The sequence below is a fragment of the Solanum pennellii genome, chromosome 2 (genome assembly GCF_001406875.1).
Source record: "Solanum pennellii chromosome 2, SPENNV200".
Lineage (NCBI taxonomy): Eukaryota > Viridiplantae > Streptophyta > Magnoliopsida > Solanales > Solanaceae > Solanum > Solanum pennellii.
In genome coordinates, this window is record NC_028638.1 from 56602315 (window position 1) to 56619739 (window position 17425).

Sequence of the window (17425 nt, forward strand, 5' to 3'; positions counted from 1 at the left end):
CACCCCCAACCCCCAAAAATATGCCCTTATTTAATTCTAGAAAATTTCAAATACTACTAAGTTGTAATGCATGCTTTTTGGAATCAGAAAATACATTTATTATACTTGGAGAGTTGCATATTCTTTTAAGTTAAAGGTAAAATTGTAACTAACCTATGATAATCATTGGTGTATTAATATGTGTGTCACTTTTAAAGTGAACAACTAAATAGGAACAGAGGGAGTAACATAATAATAAAAAAAAGATGAGTAATCAAGCTTGTCAAGGTGCCTCAAGGATGATATAAAGCGATGAAAAATGATAATTAAAATAGCTTCGATTTTTTTTTGGGTGACTGATTTGGAAGAAGTGAATAAAAAAAAAGGAGAAAAGAAAGAAGAAAGAGAAATAAAAAGAGAAGATCATTTTTTAATTAGTGAAAAAGGAATAAAAAGGAAAAAACAAATATAAATAATAAAAAATAACAGCTGACAGCAAATCGGCATCACTACATCTTGAGAATGTTGTAGTTTAATTTTAGGGTGGTATATATTATATTTTTGAAGAATTCAGGAGGGTAATAGGTTAGGGATACATTTGTTTATTTTCTCTGGATATATATACACCTTGAGAAATGAATGTATATCCTCTCATACTTTTTTTAAAACACAAACTAAATAAGTATAAAAACTTGAAAAATACCTTGGAATCATGGGTTTCTTTCCAGTATTATAATATTGATGGCCTTATAACTATATTTGTAGAATTTGTGTTTGACTTTCCTTTTACCTTTTATCACATAGTAGTTCGATAACCGTTCTCTATTAAAAAGAAAATCTTATTTTGGTTATTTAAAATGTAATATCTCATCTCTCATAATCTTTTTATTTTTAGAAATGTAAATTGATTAAAGCATGGCAATCACGTCTAATTTCACTTTGAAATTAAGCTGGCTATACTTGCCGTGCATATCTTTCTTGTGAATTGTTTGTTCATATCACATTAAGAACTCTTTATGTAACAAAATGTAGAAATACTTGTTTTCTTTCATTCATTCAGTGGTAAAAATTAGCATGTTTATATATGTGTGTATATATTATATACATATACACAATACAAGAGAGAGTACATAGATATGATAAGTGAAAAAGAGAAGGACAAGCAACTTGTAAAAAAAAAAAAAAGAAGCTTTGTACTACTAGTTTGCGAAGCTGGTTTTCCTCATCATCCTCATAAACTCTTCCGCACTTACTTCTCCATCACCTATACAATAAGATCTACATCACTATACTTTTTAAAAAAAAATAGTATACTGAAATTTAAGGAAGATTTAATGTGAGAAACAAACTTACGATCACGATCTGCTGCCTCTATCATCTCTTGTATTTCTTTTGCGCTGAAATTTTCACCCAACTCCTTTGCAATTTGCTGAATATCAGCAGCAGATATTTTCCCCTGCATTCTCAAGATACATTATTATTACTAACGGATTGGTGGAGCACGATTCAAAACTACTCTGTGGATACTAAAGACTTACATTTTTATCTTGATCTAGTATGTTAAATGCTTTTGCTAGATCCTCTTTAGTGTCCCTCTCCCCTATCTTGGCAGTCATCATGTGTACAAATTCATCAAAATCAATTGCACCACTACCATCCTTGTCAACATCAGCAATCATTTGCTCAACTTGCTGAAAACAAAAAGGTCCGTTTGACATGTAGTAGTATTAATAAATCATAAACTAAAAGGGATTGAAAAATTACCTCCTCTGTCATTTCAAATCCAAGGGCCCTGCAATACAAGTTACATTAGCATATAACTTAGATTGATTTAACTTGAGAAAAGAAATTACCAAACCTCATAGCAACATTCAGCTCACTGGCATCAATAGTTCCTGAACAGTAGCAGTTACAAAAAAAAATACTACATTAAAGACAACGAGCACAAAAATCTGTTAAAATATGTATTAGGATAGAAACAGTTCCACACCAGAGCCATCGGTGTCAAAGAGCTCGAATGCTTCTTTGATCTCTTGCCTTTTTTGCTGTGTAAGCCCAGGGTGACGGTTTCTAGTCTCCTTTCTTGACATCTTTCTACTTACGCTTGCCTGATGATAAGATACACAAAGGCAAAATACAGTTTGTTCACAAGTAAAAGAAAAAATATGAAATGAGATTTTACTTTCATTTGAAGTGTGTGATAAAGCATGAAAATCATAAGATATACACAACATAGTTTAAACACATTGGCATCTTCCACGGATTCAGCCGTCAATTTACAATAATATTGCTCGGGAATCAGCCACAGCATAAAGCTCTCCATCTAAATACTAGTTTTTCTTTTTTCCAATCAAAACTGAGACATGCGCCTAACTCACAAACCATGTGTTACAGTCTTATAAATAAACTAAATCTCCCAACTGTACTACTGCCACCCAAAATTTCATTTTGAAAGAGCAATCCATTGAAGAGAAAAGAAACGTGCAGATAAACCTTTCATCATAACCTAATCTACTAAAAAAAGTCAAAACGTTGACCATCTTCACCACCAGGCAAAAAAAATCCAAGATAATTATGTTGACCCTAACCAAAAGGTGCTAGATAGATAGGAAAACCGAAGCGACATAAAGAAAGCAAATGGCCCTATGTGGAAACCTTTGCCAAAAGAGTCTCAATCTAATGATGAGATCAACAAAAGTAATATGCAAATTTACTTATTCTAGTGTCACTGTCCTCTGAATCATCAATTTCATAATATCATAAGAAAATATCTTCACATTATTGACCAGAATAAGTCAGATTTTGGTCAACATAAACTTATCAAAAGAAGCAAAATATAAAAAGAAACAGATATTTGCACCCAAATAACTAATCATCAAATTTTCTTCAAACAAATTATCTGAGTCGAACGACATTAAAAATATCCCTCTAAATGAGTAATTGACATCTGCTTTTTATAAATTTTGGGGGTCTTTGTTTTTTATCAGCAAACATAGAGAATATTAAATTGCATAATTCGGGAGAGCCATGAAGAACACAGCCAATTTTATCCTATAATTAGGTTGCGATTAAATATAATTTTTCAAAATGAATAAAATATGCCCACTTTGTAAACGCACTGCTGCGACGTGAAGATGATCTAATATAAAACATGAAATCAATGGGAAAAAATGATAATTTTTATTTTATGAAATAGAAAGTATAAAGAAGATTTACCATAATTTATATTGGGAAATCTGTGTCGCTGTATGTATATGTTGATGTAATGCAAACAGAAGAGATGCTGAGAGAAGAAGAGCGTTTGATATGATTTAAGTGGAGAGAAGAAATGTTTGAAGATCCGGGTTACGCTTAATGGGCCACTATTTATTTAGGATTTTCTTGCTAATTTAGCCAGCTGGCTAAAATTTTTTTGAAAACATCCATCCGCTAGATTAGATTAGTTTCCAATGTATAATTAAAAAAAATATATATATATATGTATATATATATATACATTGCATTAATTAATTATATTGACGAACATTTGAATTAAAATCTTGACTGAGGTGTAGGTAAATTGTATAAATATAGTGTATATAAGTGGTATACATTGCAACTATTTATTTCTTCAACGAGTTAAAGTATTTTTTTTAATTGTCCCCTACACAGACCTAAATTTGAGATGTGAATTCATCTCGATGCTTCAAGCTATGTGATATATTTACTTTAATTTTGAGTTGAGATAGATCACGGATCGGATTTTAAAATTTGAGCTTTAAAACTCTTCAATGACAAATTTTAATGGACATTAGTTCAACTCAAAACAAAATTTCCGGACAAGGACTTGATAATGGAGAAATATCAGAGAGAGAGGGTGAAAAAACAATAAAGGAAGACGATATAGAAAACAGAGGATGAAGGTAAAAAAAAAAACAGTAAGAGAAGTAAGATGAGGAGGGAAATGAACTTAGGAATTGTATTTACAGTCGACATATCCAAAATTTTATGTAGGAAGAATTCGATAAATGTAAATTTTTGAGGATATTTTCATTTTGGAAAAGATATATAAAAAAAATCATTCCCTTCTTTTCACGAGAGAAACTATAAAATACCGCTTCCAATAAGCAATGGAAAAACAATTTCTGTTGGTTTTTGTTGCAAAACTTGACCAATACCAATGTGTGTACGTTTACGTGAAATTATTTACTTATTTCTATGTTCCGTGAAGAATTGGACATTTTTATATTAAAATTTGGAATGAATTCGATTTCAAGATAAAAAAAGGTTTTAATAAAAGTCTTGGTACCACATAGTATTACAGTATCTCTAACTACAAGTTTAAAAAATCTCTGTGTCAACACAAGTGAATAAATTTTTCTTTAATTTAGAATTGTCATATTGAGTCAATTCACATCAGCTGAATCAAAACAGAACAAATTTTTAAAATAAATTCTTGAAAACTCAATCAGACATGCTATATTCCTGGACAACCTAGCTTCAGGAAGCATCAAATGAGCATGTAACAGGTAGAAAACAGTTCAAATAAGAGTAATTTATGTGAATTGAACATATTAGTATGAGTAGTACATGAGATCACAATAACAGTTGAGCATATTTCTATCGATTATGAAATCAACCTACAGTTGCATACTAAAAAGGTCAAATGTCAACCTCACAACATACTTATCATGATGTTAATTAAGACCATGACAAGACTTGTGCTTCAAACAAATTACAAAAAAACAAAACTTATCATGGACATACAATATCACAAGTAAAATGATAAATGTGTACACAATCTTGTCTTATGAAAAAAATAAGCAGCTCAAGTAAAATGATAAATGTGTACACAATCTTGTCTTATGAAAAAAATAAGCAGCTCTTTTCAAAAGACATTCAGCTCAAATGAAATGCTTCCAGATCTCTAAATACATATCAAACCAAAGTCACAAATCAAGAACCAATATTATTATTATTATGAGTTTCTGACTAGACAAGCAAACTTGAGTGCTGCAGCAGTTGCATTTGACTTGATAGCAGTCTGCATGTATATATGTATAATTTCTAGTTGGGTGTTGGGTGTACTACTCTTAGTAGTAATCTAAACCCTTTTTACTACTCATACTAATTAAATCTCTATTTATTTTATTCATAAACATCGAACTTGTAAATCCAAAGGAAATTACTAAATCAAAAGGGAGAAGCTAATTTACTCTGCTCCAACCTCAACACATAATTCACCAACTTCACCTCAGTTACAAATCTTGCTGCTTTCTCCGGCCGCCGAAGACATTTTCATCCAAGGACCATTATAGTCCACAGTTTTCATCATTTTACCACGTCCACCACAAGTCTCAATATTCTCATCCGGGCCCCTTTTCTTCTTCTTTTCTTTCAGCAACACACCAAATAGTTTCAGAGTATCACCCTTTTCGTCATCGTCTTCTTTATCATTGTTGTCATTATAACTACCCTGTTCTTCTAAATCTTTAACACCACCAACCTCCTTGACCAACTCTTCAAGGCTGGACCCCGATGGGGTTCCTTGGCTCATGATACGGCTGATCATATCGGGTGCAACCTTCATGTACTGGCTCAAGAAAGCAACCAACTCATTGCATTGTTTCTTCGCCTGCACCAGCTCTGAGCTCAGCATCTGGTTGTCTTTCTTTAGCTTCTCATTCTCATCCGACAAGTCCGTGAACTGGGACAACTTTCCCGGAGTGTCCACAGATCCCGGATTCTTGGAGTCTGGGGACGAGGTAGAACTTGAACCTATGTCATCCCCAGAGTTGTCCGGAGATGCTGAAGCCCCAGCTGCCACAGACTTTCCACCAGCTGGGGTTGATGTCACGGTCTTCCGACGGCGTATTGCTGTGAGGAGCTCTTTCTGTCCTCTTTTGAAGTTCTCATTGGCGAATTCCCATTTGTCAGGCACAATCTTTCGAAAACCCTGCATTCAAGATAAGCAAAAAAGATGAGCGCAAACTTTTCAGTGGCAAAGATCTAGCCACAACTACTGTTATAGATAATCTTAACTACCTTGGTAATACTAGAGGTTGCTCTTCGCCTAACACTTCTTAGTGATTAAAGATCTATTGATAGAGGTATCAAATTTCTATTTGGAGAAATAATCCATCATGGATTTCATGTGTGCATGTGACAAGCGAGGGTAAGAACCTATCCATACCGGATATGAACACCAAATCAATAAATGCATGCCATATGTATAAATATACAATAACATAATAAGATCATGGTTAACAAATCTGCATCTTCACTCCATTTAACACTGGGTAAAAGTCCATTAATCATTGTTTTCGCTACCAAGGGAAACCGTAACAAAAGCTTTTTTGGTATAACTCCAATAGTCACTTCTCTATTCTCTTTTCTAATTTTTTACTTTTAACACTCTAAAACCATAACTATTAGTATCTTCTTTTGGCTTCTAGAGGATTGGACTAGGTAAAAGATAGCTACCAAAAGGCCTTAAAAAATAGAGTACTAATTTTTCTTTTTGAAGGATAAAAAAATAGAGCACTAAATTACTAAGGAAGATTTGAATGTAACTTTAATAAGCCAACTTATGCAGCTAAAATTGACCAACAGCATTTTTCTTTCATAGTTTTGTCATGTTAGGCCCCAATTAGAAACCTACCTCCGTCCTGGGTTGTTAGGAAGATTCACCTTTTTTTTTTCCTCTGGATATTGGAGAATATAAAAATAATAGATTGTTTGAGAAAAGAAAAATCTAAATGCGAAGTAAAGTTAGAAAAGACTTTACAGTTAATTAACAAAAAAATTTAGAAAAGAAGTATTTGAGAATGAATTGAATTTGTAAAATTGTAACTTCACATAAAAGAATCATTATTTATAAATTTCTTAAATTCTAAAATTGCAGCTACGAGTAGGACAAGGTCATTAGCAGGAGAACGTTGTTATGGGGAACACTCATACATTTCCACGTTTTCCAATTGGACTTTTGTCACCTTATTTGGAAAATGACATTTAAAATCCCCAAACGATAATTCAGGGCACTGTTTCTACCTCATTCCTTACCACCAACCACTGTTGATAAAGATATAGAAAGGTGCAAGATAAAAATATAAGCATTTCGTTTGGAAATAGTCACATCAAATAAATATATTTAACAACTCAATAAAGTTAAAATATTACTGTACATTTTTACTATTAATTTTTTTTTAAAAAATATAGACACAAGATATGGCTCTTTATGTCCTCTAAAGGTTGCATAATATATTTCTTTATTCCTCAGAGAGAGGAAGGGAAAATAAATAAAGAACCTACTTGAGAATAAGATAATTGACTTCACGTCCTGCGGAGAAGATTTCTCGAACCTTCCCGAAAGCATCCGAAACTATCTTTTATTTATTACTTAAAAAAATGAAATATAATTTTTTTACTTTATTCTTGATAAAAATACCATAGGAAATATGTCATACCTACCATCCATCCTGTAATTTAGTCTAACTTAAATTAAAGTTTACTGATTTAGTTTGAATTGATACAAAATTTTCTTATAAAAAATGTCCTTAATATCTTGTTGATGTGAAACAAAACTAACTATGTAGGTATCGTCAATTGAAATTGTTTAAAAGATGAAATAGAAAGGATATAAATGAGACGTACATAGGTGTTAAGCTGTCGAACGAAGCTGGAGAAATTATTGTGCTTGAAGTATTTTGGGAGCAAATCCTTTGCAAATTCAGCAGTTTTCCACACCACAAAGGTTGTGCCGATTTCATTCCACGATATCACATCGTCAGTGGCCGCATCATCCACCAACTGATACGTCTTCAACAGAAACGGCGCCGGCGCTGTTCTTTGCGACATCCCCCTCTTTCTCTAAATCTACCCAAATTTCCCCTTTTGGGGATTTTACTTATTAATTGACAAGATCCTATATAAGAATTTTACAATTTTAAAGAAATTAATTAGAAGGAGCAATAACTGAAAAGCAAAAGGGCAGTAAGAAATTCCCAATCCCAACAATAGAAACCGAAAAGAAAGACTAGAGAATGAACAAGATTATTTTTAGGACGATTGATGATAATCTTAGAATCTTCCATTGGCTACAACTTTGCCAATCTTCACCAACAACAACACGACCATAACTATCTTTTCTTTCTCTAAAAAACTTGATTTTCTTTTTCTCTCTCTTCTTCAAGGTTTGAAAATGGATGAGAGATTAAAAGAATGAGAATAGCAAATTTAATCTAGTAAGAGGTTCTAGAAATATGTAGAAGACTTTTCGAAGAGTAACGAAGTCTAATAAGGCAGGGCCCATTGTTTAGAAAATACGGGCTTTTGTCGCATAGTGACAGGTGACCTCTTTTTTTTTTTTTTCTTTAATTAAAATTAAAATAATGAAATGCACTAGAAGGAAATAGTGGGTGAAGGATGGATTTTAATTTCTTATTCAAGTTTTTCTATAATACATAAATTGATAGATACCAACAATTGATAGATAAGTGATTTGTGTTTAATTTCGATTCAATTCAATTAATTAGGTGGTGCATATTCATATTCTTCAATTGGTGAAGTTAAGTTTTCTTTTTTTTATCTTTTGGGTACTGGATTTTCAAACTAATCTTAAAATAGTGTCTATTTTTATATTTTATCTTTTTTGTATGATTAAAATTTTGACAATATTATAACTTTACAAGTGGATGAGTTTTCTCCTTTCTCACCTAACAAACTCCAATTTGCTTGCACGCTTAATGACTTTTTTCTTTTCTTTATTTCATAGGGCATTCTCAATTCTTCTTATCTCTCTCTCTCTAAAAAAACATTAACAATAACATACGTACTCATGTGAAAAGTCCAAAAAGAGATAGAATGTGTATCAATTTTATTCTTATTTTTACAATTAGAAAGATAGTTTTATCTTATATTTATATGTAAAGATATGGCAAATTTTATTCTTGTTCTTACGATTAGCAAAATAATTTTATAATATATTTATAGGTAAAGTTATGACACTTGAACCTAATTTAACCTCAAAAGCTAGCTTATGAAAGGAGGATTGTCCAAGTCCATATAAAGAGATCACCAGTTCATTCCTAACTAATGTGAAACTTTTACCCATTCTAATATTATCTTCCTATATCATTTTATTTTTGGTGATTATATGACCCTCCTTTGGATTCACTTATATATAGAGAAGAAAGGGGTGAACTCATGATTTAAAGACTCTCAATACACTAATATTATTTTAATTTAGCATTAGTGAAACTTTCAATTGTCATATTTGTTCTAGATCATGAGTGTTGGCTGGGCTCGAACCGAGGTCGGGAGAGCGGGTTCTTTGGCCGAGCCAACAATATAAAGTATCATTAATTTTCTACTTTTCATGGCGCACTAAAACTTATATTTAGTTTTTACTAGTTTCTCAAAATAAATATACGTATATATAAATAACTTTTTTCAAAATTAACATATGTACGTACATCAACCTATATAGGTTAATCCCCTCTCTATATATAAAAATAAATAATATCCACTATATCATTCCATAATGTGCATGCTTGGCATTATTTTGACGAAAATGTAACACGTAGTAGAATTGGAAGAATTATGTAGTTGTTGTAGAAGGAAGAGGGAGCTTAGTGCGTAATGTGAGACTTTATGTTTAATCTTTGGATAGGTTAGGATACTTTTGAAAAATAATGACGATGGCTGGCCGCCAATTTAGAAGTTTATAAAAAGGCATCGACTTTAAGGACAATTTTTTTGTTATGTGAAAGAAATATTATTTATTTATCTTGCTATAAAGATTATATGCTATTATTATTACGTACTTACCATCACCACAACGTTATGACAAATGCCAGTTGCTCCAATTAGGACATGCTAGTGATTAGTGAAGACATATAGCTAGAATCCAGTAAAAATCTATACTAGATATGGATAAAAATTAAGATATAAAGTTGTTGTTTAATTTAGCCTTTTTTAAAAATTAAAGAGAAACACTATATTTGTTCTGTTTTATTTTTATGATAATAGATAACAAAAATAGTATTTGTTGACTAATAAAACGACGATTCCCAAAGAATTAGATACAAGCATACAACGAGCTTTAGTTTAAATATGTTTTTTTTTTAAAAATGAAATAGATTTCTAGCTTTTTTATTGTAGTGAATAAACTTTACTAAAATCACTCGATAAATAAAAATTTCCATAAAAAGATCAATTCATCGACACATATTTTTGAAAGTTATTCAATTTGATTTATTTGTACACCAATTAAATGATTTATTTTCATTGTCTGGTCCAAATAAAATAAAACAAAAAAGACTTTACACAAATTTACAATTATGTACATTCGAATTTTTCCAAAAAAGGACAAGCTTATTTTCCTGCAAATGTGATTGTTTTTTCTTTGATCTTTAATTACATATATAGAAATAATAATAGTTAATATATTTTTAAAAAATATAGAGGTTTGAGTTTAACATGGTGTAGTAAAACATACCGTCATGATGACGTTATTATTTAAAGGACAAGACTAATTAATGAAAATGGACAGTTTAATTTCCTGCCGCTTACGTATATGCTTCTATTAATCTCTTAATAGTGTAGTTAGGAAGTAGTCTAAATAAAAATGAAAATTATATAACCCTTAAAAGAAGTACTAGAAAACTTCATGTCCTTGCAACTAATTAGGGTTAGGTTTAAGTTGCATTCACTAAACTTGTACCTTGAAGACTTTAAGCCAAGAAATATGAAAGGCAAGAATATTCCTACCACATAATTATTGCAAATCAAAGCTTACTTATTTGGTTAACTGATTAACAACTCCTTATTCACCCTTTACGTCTCTTTTTGTGTTGTTTCTAAGAAAAACGACAAAAGAAGATATTAAAAGTGATGTTTATTAAGTATATATATTCCTTACTTTAATTTTGACATATATCCCCAATGGTTTAATTTCCTTGCCGTATGAATGCAGGTAATATGATGCTACAGCCTACAAGAATATTTAAATATACCAGATTATTTACTCTAATTTTTGTTTATTTTTTAAAAAAGGATATTATATCAAAATTGTCATGAAAATTACTTATGGTTGTAGGTACCTTTAGCTCATCAGAAGAGGAATTGAGATTTATTATCCATTTACATGAATAATTTTATTTTTTTTTATTTCTTATAAAGCTGATAATTTTTCAAATCTCTTACTAAAAAAAATTATAAAACTAAAAACAGACTAGATAATCATATCCCTTAACTAATTTGATGGTGTAAAGGAAGTACTCCCTCCATTTATTTTTTATCGTCCACTAATTTAGAAACAGATTCTCATTTTTATTTATGAATTTTAGCATATAAAAAAGTTTTTCTCCTTATTTTATCTCTAACACTAATTAATTTATTCTCCAAATTATTATTAAAGACTTAAAATTATATATTAATTAATAAAAATATTATGAAAAAAATATTCATATAAATTATTATGTCATACGACACATAAATTTCAAAATAAACAAGTAAAAGGATGGAAAGAGATAATTAAAAAACATAAAGTTGTGTATACCCAAGTCCAACTGTCCAAGTGATAATTGAAAATGAAACTAGGAGTGTTCAAAATTAAAGTGTTTCTCAAATTGCTCTACAAAATTAAATTTAAATTTTAAAAAAACAAAAGAGATGTGCCACATGGACTGATCAATCATCGAAAAAATAGGGGATATATATGGGATATTACATGTTCAAAAATGTGTTTTAAGGAGTTCCCATACAAAATTTGTTTATGTGAAAGTGACCCTAGCTACTCACTCTGCCCATACAAATCAAATCATTCAAACAAAGAAATCTAATAAGGAGGCCACTAATAAGTTGTACACTAGGATTTGATTGAAACAACTTCTTGATAACAAAGTGTATGATATCTTTTTTTTTTTTTGAGTTTATACGGTGTGAATTCAAATTAGTTGTATAAATAAATACTCTGTTAAACAAATTTAAAAAATAATCATTGTTATAATTTTTTAAAAATTTAAACAAATTAAACTCTCCTTTTTTTTTTTTACAAAATGGGTGTTATTTAATAAGTTGTGTTTGAACGCCATAACTGGAAATTTCAAAAGTTAAGAATGAAGACTTGTTGAATTCAGTAGGTAGTTAAGTCAAGCTTTACATACAGTATTTAACTCTTCAATTTATTTTTCAACATTATTTCATATCTGGCTGTTATTCCTGGTCAATTTGGAGACCAGACAGCCCTATGAGTATAAATTCCCCTATATTACCTTTTTTTCTATGTAATTACTTCATATTTTAACAAACGGCTCGATTAAAAAAAGTTTTTAATTCATTCATTTATTTTTATCATATTATTAGAGCTTACATATATAAAAGGTGCTGAATCATTTTAATTTCATTCAGATTTGAAATTTATATAATGACAATACGATATAAAATCGTGATGAAATTTTTTTCCATTTTATGTCTTGATTTAATAGTTTGTTAGTAGACAAATTAACCAGAAATGTTGTTGAAATACCACATTAGTTCTTGTTGAGCCTCAAAGTATTGTACCAACTGATGAGCATTTGTAAGTATAGTTTGGCGTCACATCAATAAAATGTCAATGCCTCCCAATATAAAGAAGAATTTTTTTAAATTTTTTTTAATGTTTTTTAGTTTGTTTGGTATACCAAAATAATCAACCATTTGCATGAAATTTTACATATTATGTTTAATTTCTAAAACACCCTTGTATTGCGTTAGCATTACAACTTTGATTTGGTAAGCCCGAAAACTACGTCCTATCACTTCTCTAGTTGTTTAAATTAATTAAAATATTAACCTTTCAGTCGGCCATGGAATATATATATATATATATAACACGTATGTGCAAGTTGATAGTTATATACATAAATTATAATAATACTATAGTGATTATAATCTAGCATTTCTTCAATGATTTAAATTACATCAATGTGTTTCCGATCCCGTTTGATTTGTAGAATAAAGAATTTACTTTCCGTCAATTTGACCACTAAACTTAGGCCTTAAAAATGTTTAACATTTTTCAGGCAATTACCATGGTTTTCGTTAGAAGTTATGGACTAATTTTACTCATTAAGATTTAATTATTTAACATATCTTTTTCAGAGTCAACATTTCACACGTGGTAAACAAAACTTGCCGACACTATATCTACCATCTATTCTCGTTGTTTTATATTAATTGATCATTTGTCATTTTACGCAATATTAAAAAAATGATTTTACTAAGTCACACCAAAAAGAAACTTCTTAAAACTCTAAAAAAAAAATCACAAAAAATTAATTGCAAAGATAATATTGAAAAAGATTAATTAATAATTTTTTGATTTAATAAGATGCTTAAATAAATATTAGAATATTATAGTTAGTATAATAATCAACTAATATAAAATAGAGAATAATATAAAACAGAGAATATATACAATATATATATATATAATATATATATATATCATTTCACCAAAATCACATGTATATGCAAATAAAGAAAGTAATTAAAGATGCAATTTTATATATATTATCTAGATTCAGGACTTTCCACTTCTGTTTTTTCTAGTTAACGGTCAAAGTTTCAATTTCCTAACAAAGAGAAAAGACCTCAATTGTAAGTATAGACATATGTTTAACTTGGTCAAAGTAAAAATATACTTTCTCAACTATTTTTATTCGCCTCAATTTATTTTACGAAATTTAATTTAGTTAATTATTGGAGCTTAACTAAATTGGATTAATTTAATATTAAAAATTTTAAATTTAGATTTTAGAAAATTATATAAAAAACACTTTAAGTTGCAATCCTCATTATATCAATACAATGAAAAAAAACATCTTTAAGTGATAATCAAAATTTATACAATTAACCCACAATAAATAAAACGAATAAAATAAATAGAGTTCGAAGGGACAAATTTATAGCGTGACTTTACGCTTGAAAAGAAATATGGTCGCTTCCTTTGCTCCAATTATAAGGCCCAATCAAGCAAAATAATTGTTATTCAATGACCATTTGTGTATGTGCTAGGGATATCGAGAGGTTAATTAGTATCCATATATTTTTCAGATACCAAATACACATATACATAAATGATCTAGAAGTAGAATTTAAAATTCATTTGAACCATATTTTAGTCAACCTAAATTTATCCATGTGAAAAATCTATTGAAACTGCTGAAAATAGTGAACTATGAAACCCACAACACACATAAAGTGGTGGACTTGGTATATAGTTGAAACCCGACTACTAAAAGCTCAGACAATTAAAATCTTAAATCCACCTATGCACTCTTGATGGTTAATGATCCTGCGTAGATATTTTGCAAAGGTTTAATTTATTGGTGGTCTTTAAAGTTAACACGAAATTTTACTTAGACATCTTAATTAGATGTTGTTTATTTTAGATTCCTCATGTCGATTTTTACTGTTCATTTTGATAGTTTTTAGTTACATGGCTTATGTTAAAGAATGACAAAAGTCCCATCGGTGATTAATGAGATGGGTGGACTCTTTGTAAGGCTTGGGCAATCCTCCTCCCTTTTGAGCTAGCTTTTGGGGTGTGAGTTAGGTCTAAGAATTTTACAGCTTAGTGAGTATAATACACTCGTTGATGGGTGAAAAACTAGTAATTTGTAATTTTTTTGTTTTCTTCTTTCTTCTTCCCCAGTTTCAGCCCCCATTTCTGCAAACTTGCAAACTTAAATGCCCAACTATGGTGAATATAAATAGTTACAATAAAATAATAAAAAAATGATGGATAAATTTTTTAGAACTTTAGAAATAAACCATTTCAAGATTTAAATATTAAATTATTCATGAGATCGTGTGTAGGTGATTGTGTGCCAAGATGTTTTTGCAAAAAAGGAATTTGGAGAAGAAAATCGGGGGAGGAACAGGGGTGCGCTTCTGCAAATTGATAGGCATTTGGAGAATGCAATTGTTGTGTGTCTGGGGGGGGGGGGACGGGAGGAGGATGGGGTATTTTTCTGCAAATGAGTAGGGTGGGTTGTGTGGGCAAATATTGATATGGCATTGGCTTATTGGTTACTTTTTATTTTTACTCAAGAATTATTGTTTCAGTATTGTTTTTGACACAAATAACAAATGTCGCTGTTTAAGTAACTAGTAACCAGTAAGTAATGAATAACAATATTTCAAAAACACGAATCAGAATAATAAAATAAAGATATTTGCATAATACAGAGGAAAAGGTTGAAGGAAGATAATCAAAATCCCAGAAAGCAAAGTCCCTCAACTAAAAGAAGAATTGAGAAGTAGTAACTTCTAAGCATCAATGCAAAGAGAACCTATTCTTTCTTTAAGCTCACAATAAAATGCCATTGTATAACAAATCAGCTAAAGAAACAACTTTTTGATATTTTCTTAGTGCACAAGACAATCTAGGGAAAAAAACAAAGCATTCCAAAGAGAAAAGTGAGTCTTTCAAATTAAAGAAGAACAAGTCATGTCCCACTTGCTGAATGATGTTACAGATGATGGAAATATCAACAAACAAAGCTACTAGCAATTAATTAACATGAGTTTGTTCGGGGATGGACCAGCTGTATATGTGGTTGCAACACAATCATCATACTAATAAAAATTATATCAACAGCGCCAAGATTGAATATCAATCTTAACTATAATTACTTTTTCAAACTAAGTATGAGTTAATCCTTTTTGCCCTGAAAAACAATAGTACTGGTACACAACAAATTACCATCATCTTCTTATTCATTCAATATATGCGCATCCATTAATACGAAGATTGACGCACCACACACGCAACCACCTGTGCCCATTGCCGCAACCTTGTCTTCACTGCCTGTGGATTATCTCCTACATTCATATTTTTTTTCAATTATTAGCAACCATACGTTCAATTTTCTGTACCTTATCAAGAATAAAATTATGCATAGCTATTCAACTCAATAAAGAACATTAACAAACTCAGGAATTTTCTGTAATCGAAAGGTAACCTCATGTCAAAATGTAAACGAATTTACGAAAGTTGAATAGGAATGGAATTTGTGTTGAACATTCTAATATAATGATTTTGAAATAATGAAGGTTTTTAGAATTTACCTGGAAAGACAATGGTGTGGGGACTAACGGGAGGAAGGGTTGACTCGCAATTGGAGATGGCCGATGATACAGAGGAAGTCTTTGAAAGAGTGTCGGTGTATTGTTTATTCACGGCGTAAAACAGGTCATACGCCGGAAAAGTATCAGACAATCGCTGATCCATTTCTGGCGAATCAAATCCAAACCCTAATTCGATACAAGCCTTAATCTCATCAAAGTCCTCATCGGTAACGCTCTTGCTCCGCCGTTTGACCCAGCTTCCATGGATACCCTTCCGCCGCTGCCACGCCTCGTCGCGAAACGTGTCCGGTGACCAAGATTTCTGTTTGTACAAGGGAGACATCGCTGCCGACGAGGGTTGTGAGAGGGGTGGTCCTGATAGCGGAGCTGCGGTGGGGTGTGACATGGAAAAAGCCCGACCAACCCAACCCCTATGAGAGGGTGGAGGGGAGCTCCGATGGCTCGGGCGTCTAGGTTATTGTGATTCAAAATAGGCTTGATAAAAGAATTTATATTAGGAAAGAGAACGAAAATGGGCCCACATGACATCCGCTTGTGGGCCTTGCACGCTAGGTATTCGTTGGTCCAACTCATAATGATGTTTTACTTTCTTTAGTTATATAGTCCCTTGCTTTTGTCAAAGTTACCCACTAATCTCTAGTAAACTTGGCAACTAAAAAAAAATATTCTAGAAAAATAATGACGGGAAGTATCAATTTTATTAGCTCCCTTTGGCATGAATTTTAAGAAATAAATAATAATATATTTTTCTTTAAATATATTAAATTTAGTGTTTTAGAAAAAATTGTTACTCCTATATAGATATTAAATAACATTTAATAGTAAAATAAAAATAAATACAAAAAGTTAGTTTCTCTCTATTTTTCAAATTGAACGATTAATACAATATTGCATATTTAAGAAAAAATATTTAAGAGCACAAATGAAAGGTTACTTTTCAATACAATTATTTTTATAGAAAATGTAAAGTAATTAGCAATCTTATTAAAAGGAGAGAGGATATAAAAATAAAAAGAAAGTCTCACAAATTCACTTGAATTTCAAACAATTCATTTTTTCTGCACAATAAAAAAAGTCTAACAATTCGAATACTATAAATAAAAAGTATTATATAGAAAAATATAGTGACTTAGAATGGGTTAAGTACATACATTCAATGATAATTAATTAACTTAAATAATATAATATCGATTTTTGAAGAATAATCTATTCCTCTTACGTAAGATAAGATTATAAAATAAGGTTTGTATAAACATTATTTTTCTAACTCTTTTTGTATAATTACTTGATATATTGTTGTAATATAATATCAATACTCGAAACACCATTT

General features: G+C 30.5%; 3 protein-coding genes across 3 annotated transcripts; all 3 read right to left on the reverse strand.

The window, feature by feature from the left end:
• Nucleotides 1-1008: 1008 nt before the first annotated feature.
• Nucleotides 1009-3340, reverse strand: LOC107010379 (caltractin-like). The gene is made up of 7 exons (XM_015209658.2): nucleotides 3196-3340; nucleotides 1970-2087; nucleotides 1838-1874; nucleotides 1744-1771; nucleotides 1518-1670; nucleotides 1333-1435; nucleotides 1009-1243 (listed from the first exon to the last, which is right to left on the reverse strand). The coding sequence occupies exons 1-7, from the start codon at nucleotides 3196-3198 to the stop codon at nucleotides 1179-1181; spliced, it is 507 nt and encodes a 168-aa protein (XP_015065144.1). The 5' UTR covers nucleotides 3199-3340; the 3' UTR covers nucleotides 1009-1178.
• A 1516-nt stretch (nucleotides 3341-4856) lies between these two features.
• LOC107009097 (heat shock factor protein HSF24) lies at nucleotides 4857-8240 on the reverse strand. The gene is made up of 2 exons (XM_015208371.2): nucleotides 7612-8240; nucleotides 4857-5914 (listed from the first exon to the last, which is right to left on the reverse strand). Exons 1-2 carry the CDS (start codon nucleotides 7813-7815, stop codon nucleotides 5213-5215), a joined length of 906 nt encoding a protein of 301 aa, XP_015063857.1. The 5' UTR covers nucleotides 7816-8240; the 3' UTR covers nucleotides 4857-5212.
• Nucleotides 8241-15409: 7169 nt separating this feature from the next.
• LOC107011767 lies at nucleotides 15410-16570 on the reverse strand. The gene is made up of 2 exons (XM_015211398.2): nucleotides 16075-16570; nucleotides 15410-15828 (listed from the first exon to the last, which is right to left on the reverse strand). Exons 1-2 carry the CDS (start codon nucleotides 16478-16480, stop codon nucleotides 15746-15748), a joined length of 489 nt encoding a protein of 162 aa, XP_015066884.1. The 5' UTR covers nucleotides 16481-16570; the 3' UTR covers nucleotides 15410-15745.
• Nucleotides 16571-17425: the final 855 nt, after the last annotated feature.